The sequence below is a fragment of the Cucumis sativus genome, chromosome 1 (genome assembly GCF_000004075.3).
Source record: "Cucumis sativus cultivar 9930 chromosome 1, Cucumber_9930_V3, whole genome shotgun sequence".
In the NCBI taxonomy this organism is placed as follows: domain Eukaryota; kingdom Viridiplantae; phylum Streptophyta; class Magnoliopsida; order Cucurbitales; family Cucurbitaceae; genus Cucumis; species Cucumis sativus.
The window spans coordinates 8,632,755-8,642,503 of NC_026655.2; the positions used below are offsets into that span (position 1 = coordinate 8,632,755).

Below are 9,749 nucleotides of genomic sequence, written 5' to 3' on the forward strand. Positions count from 1 at the left end.
GCCTCTGCACAATTAGCAGATTTTGTTTATAGTTGAGATTTGATTTGATAACGACCCATTAATATCTAATTAACAAAAATTCTGTTGGCTTATCATATGCTTTAATTTTGGGGTTACTAACTTCCTAGACTACAATGCTTTGACTTTATTACATTATTTAAGTATTGAATCACTAAACATTAGGGATCATTGTAGTTGTTAATGACAGTTTTGATGGAAGGATGTGTGACCTTTTTGTTATTTAAGTGAAGTCAAAAGAAGAGAATATATGTCAATGCCATAATCCCAAGTAATTAATGATAATTACTTAATGCTCTATTAATTTCCCTTCAATCACAAATATGATACATAAACATCACAAAACAACAAACCATATATGTAATTCAACTGCAAACCTGAAACAGAGTATAGCATATATAATCTGATTTACCACTTAGTCAATCATATAATGTTAGTTTTTCATGTATATATTATATAAGGAGCATAAAGTTGATGAGAACTCAAACTCTCTTAGGTTGGGTCTACGTTAAAGTTGTTGGTGCTTCTCATTCTTGTCTTCTTAATTTAATGTTGAGACGAGATTCTTTATAAGATCTAATTTTTTCAGCTGCTCGGCGTAATGGCCTTCCAATTGAAGTTCTTTGCAAAGCTGAAACTTCTTCAGATCTGGGGGAGGATGGTGAGTTCTTTTCTTTTTCACCAGCGATAAGTTTTATGTCTTCAATTTCAAACAACTTCTCTTCAAGGTCCCTCACTTGATGTCTAAATCTACTAGAGTGCCTTCTTACACAATGCCTGAAAATACATAAATATGTAAACCAAATAGTTGAAACCCTTCCTAGTTTGCTGCTTGATAATCATTTGGTTTTTCAAAATTCAACTTGTTTTCTCATCCTTTTCTTTGCGTATGGTCTTCATTTTTCTTACAAGAACATTTGAATAGTCGAATTCTTGAAACCAAAACAAGTTCTTAAAGACCATCCTTTTAGAAAAAATAATGGTATTTATTTTGTGCAGAGGCAGGAGAGTGCACCCTTAAATCAAAGTATTGTGCGTTTGAGCTAAGTTAAAAGCTTGTCGTGTATTTTAAAAAACATTTATAGAACCAAAAGTTAAGGTCCTGTTTAGTGACCATTTGAGTTTTGAAAAGTAAGCATATTTCCTAATGTTTTGATCCTTTTTAGTAAAAGAGTTGAGTTCTTAGCCAAATTCAAAAAACAAACAAGTCTTTAATACTACTTTTTTTAGTTTTTTAATTTTTTGAGAAGATTGAGACAAATTATACTAAGCAAGAAGTTAGAGGTGGAAGATGTATTTGTAAAACTAAAAACTAAAAACCAAATGGTTATCAAACATGTAAAAATTGGAAACAATCATGCACAAATATGGTTATGTATATAAAACGTGTGCAGGACTGACTAACCTCTTGTTCACAACTTTCTGTTTATCAACCACTGTTGAGTATGAAGTTGAAGGGCTCATAGCTGCATTGGTCAAAGTGCCATTAGTTTTCAACCAAAACAATAAGTAAGATAAGTAGAAGAATAAACAGAGAAAGGGAATGATAGTATACATAGTGTCAATATCTCATCAGTTTCAATAAATGTGTAAAATCAGAGTAATATGACGGTTCTGAGGGCAAGCCAAAAAGGAGTTAAGAAGTGTTTTAGTGTGTTGTATGAGAAAGGATTCATGGAGAAGCATTTTATCAAAAGCAATTTCAGAAAAGTAAACTTAAGATCAAATAATTTCTTGTGGAAAGTTTTTTACTGAGACCCCATTGGGTAATATTGCAATCAAAGTACTATAATTCCAAATTCAAACACTAATCCCCTAAACCTTAAATTGTTGGAATCAAAGTTGCTAATTCTTGGTCCCAAAATAACAAACCCTTTACACAGTTTCTATATATCGTTTCATGAAAACTTACATTTACTTCTAGTTCTTCCAGGAGGCTTTATATTTCCATTGCCAGATTTGGTGTCAGTATTAACAATTGCAAGTGAAGGTTGCCCTGTTGCCTTCTCTCCTTCCTGGAGGCAGGAAAATAGGTGAAGTTATCTAAAATATTTGTGAGCAATGTGTGAGGACTAAGCACAATAATAAATCAGATACCTTGAAAAGAAAAAAAGAAATCACCAAATTACCTGCCATTCAGAATTTCTATTATTCATCTCTGCTTTACCCTGTCAGAATATAAAGTCATTGTTCATCAATGAGAATTGGTTCAGTATTTTTCATAAAACTAGCTTATCTAAATTGTTTAAACTTTGATCTCCCCTCAAAGCCTAGTTGGTTCTTGTTTGTAAAGAAGTGTTGTTATTGTACACGTAGCTGCTATAATGTCTCATTTGTGCTGAATGTGCTGATCCCTTTAATAATTAGAATCTTTTCTACCAATCTATAAGAATGCATTGTAAGAACTTATTTATTTCTATTCTTGGTTTGTAAGCTCTTTTTAGTTCATTATTTTCCTCATGATTAAATAACAAATTTAGTCAGCAAATTTGGATAATAATTTTATTCTGGGTAAATTTGGACTCTAGAAGAATCAGATTCAACTGAAACAAAAGATAAAATATTGAGCTGAGGCTCATGAGGAGTACCCTTGACTCGCGATGAGGCTAAGGGAAACCCCTTTTGGTTCAAGAGTGGACGCACCCATAGCCAAAGAGGAGAGGGAAATAAGTTTTTTCTCATCTCGAAAAACTTTAACTATAGACCTCATGCACTGAACGTGTTGTGCCAAGATATGCAACTAGTGCCTAAACTCTCCTTGTTTTACGACTTCGCTAAATTAAAAATTCACTATTGCTATCATGTGAAGGTCATGTTCAACCCCATTAGGAGTTTGGCATTATATAGTTCTAAACATTGGAATGTGATTCTACCAAATCTTTATCATTAGATCACAGAAAGATTAGGAACTAAGTAAAATAAATGTCCCTGCTAGTAAGAGTCTTAAGATAATACCTCTACAGTCAAACGCTTTGCCCTTAGCAAAGCCTCCTTGCATTCAATCTCATGCTCCAGTGATTTTATCTACAACACATCAGTAACAAATTATTGACCATCACATAGAAATAAATGCATTATGCACCAAGAAATCAATTCAAGACATTTTGAAACTTACTCTCTTTCTCCCTAAATTGATTTCCTGCAAAAGAAAAGCAGTGTGGTTATAATTAAATAATTATTAACAACACTCGTAAGAGGAATAACAAGAATTGTATATAATCTTACTGCTAAAAATCGACTGTTTGATTGAGCAAGATGCCAATTCTGAAGCTGCAGTTTCTGAATGCTTGCCCTAAGTTTCTCCAACTCAGCTTCACTCAGCTCAATTATTTTACTGTTGAAACGTTTAGGAATTCTTTTTCAAGTTTCTGTTTCGATGGAAACTTCAAGACCTAATATTTAGGCTAAAGTAAGTTTCTAGGTCAATCAAAGAACTGCCCAACCATGAATAGCAGCAGTAAAGCTATTCTCATTCTTGATTCTAAAATAGCAAAAGTAAAATCAATTTCAGAGATTTCATGATGTAGAGTTTTTACTTTGGTGAAGTATTGGTTGATAGTTATAGTTATCTTCCTCTCAGCAATTGACAGGAGCTCATTCTGCAATCTTGCATCGTTTTTATTTGAGAAAAGTGAGGTGTTTCTCATGTCCAATGCTTTCTTTGGCATCTAAAAGATATTAATGTACTCCAATATTTAATCATCAACTGTAGTTTGTTTTAATTGGAAACATTGCCTTCGCTATTTCATTTTATCATAAGGTGGATTCACTTCATTGCCTACTACAACATCTACAAATCTTGGGATTACAAATATTTTCCAATGCATGTAGACCAAGTTTCATAATTCTAAATGTCCAGCTTTTTTATTCCTCCAACAACTTGAAAGTCTCCCATCATCATGTAGTGACGAATTCACTCAACGAGTAGCTTTTTACTCAAACTCTCATGCTTTCTTTCTTCCTCTCTCTGCTTTTTGCTTTGCTTGCTTACTTAGATTTACCAATGAAGGCACAACCACTATTTATAATGTGAGATCCTTAAAGCCTAACCAGGTGGATCTTTCTGGATTGATCTTGGCTCATAAATATTTAGATATTTTTGGTTTTCTTGTCTAAAGGAATTCTATTGGAACCTAAAGAAAATCTAGAATTTTTCTAAATTCTCCTTTTCAGATATTTATTTACATACTTCCAAAAAAATAATTCTAGAGATGTCTAATTTACACACTAATATATCAAATTGGGGATACTTCAAGAATCTTCTAAACTAGTTATATTAGTTTAACTTTCTTTTTGCAAGCAACTCTTTAATAGGGTGTGACTTGTTAAAATATATTGCAACACTAACTAGTCTACAAGAATCCTGAAATATCCACAATGATATCGTTAGGGTGTAAATTAATTTTCTCTAGAATTATGTTGAAAGATGTTAACAAATATCTAAAAAAAAATTTAGAAATATCATAGGTTTTCTTCAAGTTAAGAAATTATAGAATTTCTTTAGAAAATATAAAACCAAGAAATATCTAGAATAGTTAAAAAGTCTATAAATAGGGTTGTGTCTTCATTTGTGAACCAAACAAGCAAAGATTGTTAGAGAAAAAGTTTGAGTAAAAAGTGAGTGAGTGTGTAAGAGAATAAAAGTTAGAGAAAGAAAACAAGAGAGAGTTAGAGAAATAGTTTGAGAGAAAAGAAAGCGAGTGTCATGAGGGAGTAAAAGGATATTCTCTCCAAAGTGTCCATTTTTGCCATTTCTCAATAAAAGTTTTATTTTTCAAATAAATTGTCAAATTTCTTCATCAAGACTAACTGTATTTAAATTCTTAGGATTGGACAAGTAAAATGAAAAATTCATTTATTAACCTATGAAATTAAGAGCCAGTGAAACAAGTAATGTAAAGAAAATTTATTGAAGACAACAAAATATGAAACAGAGAAGCAAAATCTAGAAGGATACTTCCTCTCCATGATAAGTTTCATAAGACCCATATTTTCCTGTTCCACAAATTAAAATCAAACCCAACAAAAGTCTCAGAAACAACAACTTGAAATTAAAGAAACAAGAAAACAACATTTAATTTAAAAATCTGAAAGAAGATGCAACAAAGAAACCAGATACTTACCTTCACTAGCTGATCTATGACGCTTTTCTTCGGCTGCGAAGCTTCGGAAGAGTTTTCATCTTCAAGGTGAGATCTCATTGTTTTTGAATTCGTAATATCTGCAAGTTTGTTTCTCATTTTGCTTCCAATCGAAGATGTTTTTGCCATTGCAAATAAAAAAAAATTGGCAACAAAATGGGGGGGGGTTTTATAGAGTTTATGATGAGAAAAATTTTTGGTTTTAAAGAGATATGAAAAGCCATGAATACAGAGAATTAAAGTTAGAAGGGAATAAAGGAAAAAGAAGATGTGATAAAGAGTTCAAACTAAAGACGAAGCTGAAGAAGAAGGGAGGTCCGGGAAAACAACGGCTTTCCGAACCAAAAAGTTAAACGACACCTAATTTTGAACTTCTCCCACCCAATATTTAAATATTTGAACGTTCCATTCAGAACCTTTCCTGAATTTGAGGAGTTTTTATTTTTTTACTCATATGCTCTCATTTTAGTTCTTTTCAAATATTGAAAAAATAGCTAAAATATTTACAAATACGCAAAGAACGTGCGATGTCTAGTCACACACACTTTGACGTTCAAGTCAGTTTAGTATTTTAGAGTAACTTGACAGTAGAGAAAATAGTGAATATTCAGGCATATTTGGACATATTCAAACGTACCTTCAACCAATAGTCTTGGTCGTTTATATAATTAACATAGTGATGTGTAACCAATGCTTAGGTCATAATTACGCGTGCCTCTTGAACTTCCACAATGTTTGAGTTGATAATCAATGGGCAGTTTTACTACCATTATGACAAACCCATATGCTCCTAACGATTCTCTTTACGACACTTGTTCGTTCGAAATCCAAACGGTTTCACATTCAATGGCTCAAAGGTCTTCCTCTGTGGAACCTTTAAGCTCTTCTTGGTAGTGCTCTAGGAGTACTTTTCCTTGTAGGTTCTCATCTTAGGAAGTTAGGTTATCCCTAATAGATTTCCCTTCTATTGAGCTTCTCTTGGGAGGCTAGGTTCTCTCTAGTAAGTCCTCCTTCTGTAAGCTCCTCTTAGGAGACTAGGCTCTTCCTAGTGGATCCTCCTATGAGCTTTTCTTAGCAAAAGCTATGCAGATCCTTCTCCTCTGAGTTCCTCTTAGAAGGCTAGACTCTCCCTTGTGGATTCTCCTTATGTGGTTTTTAAGAAGCTAGTTTCTCCCTACTGGTTTTCCTTGTATGAGTTCAAATAAGGCTCTCTTAGACTTACCTCATAAGTCCATTGAGCTATCACTAGCCTTGCTTATATTCATCTCATGGATCCACCAAGATTTTATTGAGCTCACTTAAACTCACCTCATGGGTCGACTGACCCTCATAGGCCCATCGAGCTACCGTTGAGCTCGTCTAGCTAGGTTCACCTCATGAGTCCATCGAGCCCCTATTAGGCTCGATTAGGTTCTCCTATAGGTTTGTTTGAGTAAGTTAAAATTCACCCACAACAAATATAATAAAATATTTGTCTACCGTAATTTATATAAATAAATTGTAATATTTGTAAATATTTTCTAAAGCTGAGTGGTTTAAAATAATTTATTGAAATTAAGTATATAAAATTATTTCTAAGACTTATGTTCACCTAGTTGTTAAAGTTAGCTCTTCATTCTTTTGTAAAAGAAAGAAAAAACAAAAGTTATTCACATGCTTTTTCATTATCCTATCATCTTTGGAATCAATTTTCAACATTGCTCTTTATAATTAAGATATATTTTATACATATAGTAATATATCTTTTTCACATTACCAAACTCATCTTCCAATTTTTCATATATTTGAATAATGTGACCACTTTTTAAAATTAAAGTTATTTTCCTTCATACTTAACAATTATAAATTATACAAAAAAAAATAATTAACAATTGTTTTTTATATAGTTATTATATCTAAAACACAATTGAAATCAAATATCTATTTGTTAAGACTAGTTTATACTTCCTCCCAATTATATGTTGTTGCAATCAAAAACTCTTATTTATTGGACTTGTATACACAAATAATAAAAGATCTTGAATGCGGCATACATAGTAACATTTGTGTATTCAAAATTTTTATGGTCATCTTTATTATCCAAGAGATGTACGTTTTTCATTTTGGTCTATGCCGCACAAAACCAACTTAAACACAATTGATAAATACTAAACAACATCTTGTACATCTTAACAAGTATTCCACGCCTCACTTTATGGATTAGTGGAAGGTTGTAGTGTACTAAATCTATTATCTTTTGTAATTGGGAAGCATCTTTTATGGGGCTAAATTGGAATGCTTTTCTTTGACCTCTCCATCTTATTGTATTATTTTTCTCCTCTTGTTTTCTAACTCTCCTTATTTGAACTTCTATGTACTTATATTTTTTGAAATGCATCGACATTGGAACAGCATGATGAAGGTAGTATGAGTTTGTATCAATCTAGTTGAAATATCATAGAGATAGCATAGATTACTTACTAGTTTTACTTTCATTCCTATCCTATTAAATAAAATGGTTTTTTTTTAAGATACTCTAAAACATGAGAGTTTTAATTTTCATATATTGAAGGCAAAACAAAATTAAAATTAAATTGCCGCCCTCCCCTTATTAAAAAAAAAGAAAAAGAATGTGTACTTCAACTTCTCGTTGGCATTGGCCGTTGAATGTACAAAGGACGGCTTTGATCTTATCCGTACATATTTGTTTTTTGTTTTCTTTGTTTTCTTTGTTTTCTGTTTTTTGATTCTTGTTTCTTTTAGTTTTATGGTTTCCGTACTTATCCAATCCTTGTGGTGATGATTTTAAGTCTTTCAAGTACTTTAATCAATCAATTCTACATTATATTTATTATGACTTAATTAAGGCACCCCTCTCTAATTCTTAATACTTATATTTAATGCAATAATATATGTCCATAATATATATATATATTTAGTATTTTAATTACTTCATAATGTGTTTCTATATATTCTTTAAAATACCTAATTATTTCAGTTCAAATAAAATTAAACTTTAACATATGAATTTCTTGTGTTATATAAATTCAATATGTCTTGTGGTAAGGAGAAGATGTGTCTACGTAAAATAAATAACCATGACTATGATAGCTTTTTATGCAAATTTAAGAATGAAATAAAATCGAAAAGACTGCATTAATAAAATGAATACAAAAGAAAATAGAAACGAAATATGACGATGGTTAATTAAAATAAATTATTAGTTTGGTAATTATGGGTTGTGTTTAGTTGTGAGAACTCGTTTTCTATTTCTTAAAATAACTAAATAACTAGATCAGAATAATGTCGGATAAATAAAATAAAATAAAATAAAATAAAGCAGAAAAACCATAATCTTATTCTACATAATTTTTATAATGATTGCATCATCTATTCAATATGATTAAGTCAATCACAATTTGTGAAATTGATAAAGTTGAAAAAAAAATAAACTCGAGCATAATAATTCAATTAACTACAACCAAAGCCCAAATAAAACAAAATTCAAACAACATCAATGAAAAAACTATTAGCTTTAGAAAATTTTATAATAGTTATTGGGAGAAAAAGTTTAATTAACCAAGTTAAAAAAAAAAAAATTAAAGCTCCATTTAGTGATTTAATTGATTTTCTTTTTATCTTTTTGAAATTTTAGTCTATAAATACCATTTCCAAATAGCGAAGAATACATGGTGGATGAATCATTGTAAAGTTGATAGAAAAATAAACTTAATTTTCTAAAATAAAATAACTAACATATAGGATATAGGAGACTAAATTATTGATATGCTTTTTTATATATAGGTGATTTAATCACAAAGCCATGTGAAAAAGAGATAATCTACGTTGGTAATTTGGTACACAAATTAATATTCAATTTGGTGATGGAGAAGAAAGTCAGCCAATGGCAAAAATGTCAGCTCTACAATATTTTAACCTTAAAAATAGAAATTAGTCAATATAACATTGCAATAATATATTGATACTTAACAAATAATTGTTTAATTATGGAGGTTTAATGGTAATTATTAATCTCATAGTCATCGCCTTAAGTTTATTTTAATTAATTTTGTTGAAAAAAATGAGTTGATTGGATGAATTTAAAATTAATGTTTATGTTAAATAGCTAAAAGAGACATAAGCTAGTTGGCCTTTAACCTACATAATAGCCAAAAAGTGTTGCACATATTTGATCAAGTTCTTGACTTCATTCCAAAATTCATAAACTAATTAAAGTGAGAAGAAAATAAGAGTTTATATATTGTTTTATCGGCAACATTCCAGAGACAATAACCCCTTGAGGATTCTTTGCATTGGCCAAAGGTTAGGTTATTCTTTTTATTGAAAAATAGCTTTGAGATGGGACTGGTGTTATCTAATTGGTATTAGAATTAGATGTCCAAACATGTATTAGGGTTTAGAAAACAAATATTGAGATCCGATAAACAAAATGGTAAATTTAAAAAGAAACCAACTTGAAAAGGTATATTATATTGAGAATCTGTACACAAAGGAACGTCATACTTCCTTATCAGATACATGAACTACTTCTCTCCTTGTCAATTATTACTCTTGAGATAAACCTTACACTATCTAATATATTGAGATTTC

The 9,749-nt window shown here is 30.7% G+C and overlaps 1 protein-coding gene across 1 annotated transcript; it reads right to left on the reverse strand.

Moving 5' to 3' along the window:
• Nucleotides 1-271: 271 nt before the first annotated feature.
• LOC101205365 (SHUGOSHIN 1) lies at nucleotides 272-5,501 on the reverse strand. Its single transcript, XM_004147265.3, has 9 exons — nucleotides 5,142-5,501; nucleotides 4,976-5,013; nucleotides 3,244-3,352; nucleotides 3,134-3,157; nucleotides 2,974-3,042; nucleotides 2,148-2,186; nucleotides 1,931-2,033; nucleotides 1,424-1,484; nucleotides 272-795 (listed from the first exon to the last, which is right to left on the reverse strand). Exons 1-9 carry the CDS (start codon nucleotides 5,286-5,288, stop codon nucleotides 546-548), a joined length of 840 nt encoding a protein of 279 aa, XP_004147313.1. The 5' UTR covers nucleotides 5,289-5,501; the 3' UTR covers nucleotides 272-545.
• Nucleotides 5,502-9,749: the final 4,248 nt, after the last annotated feature.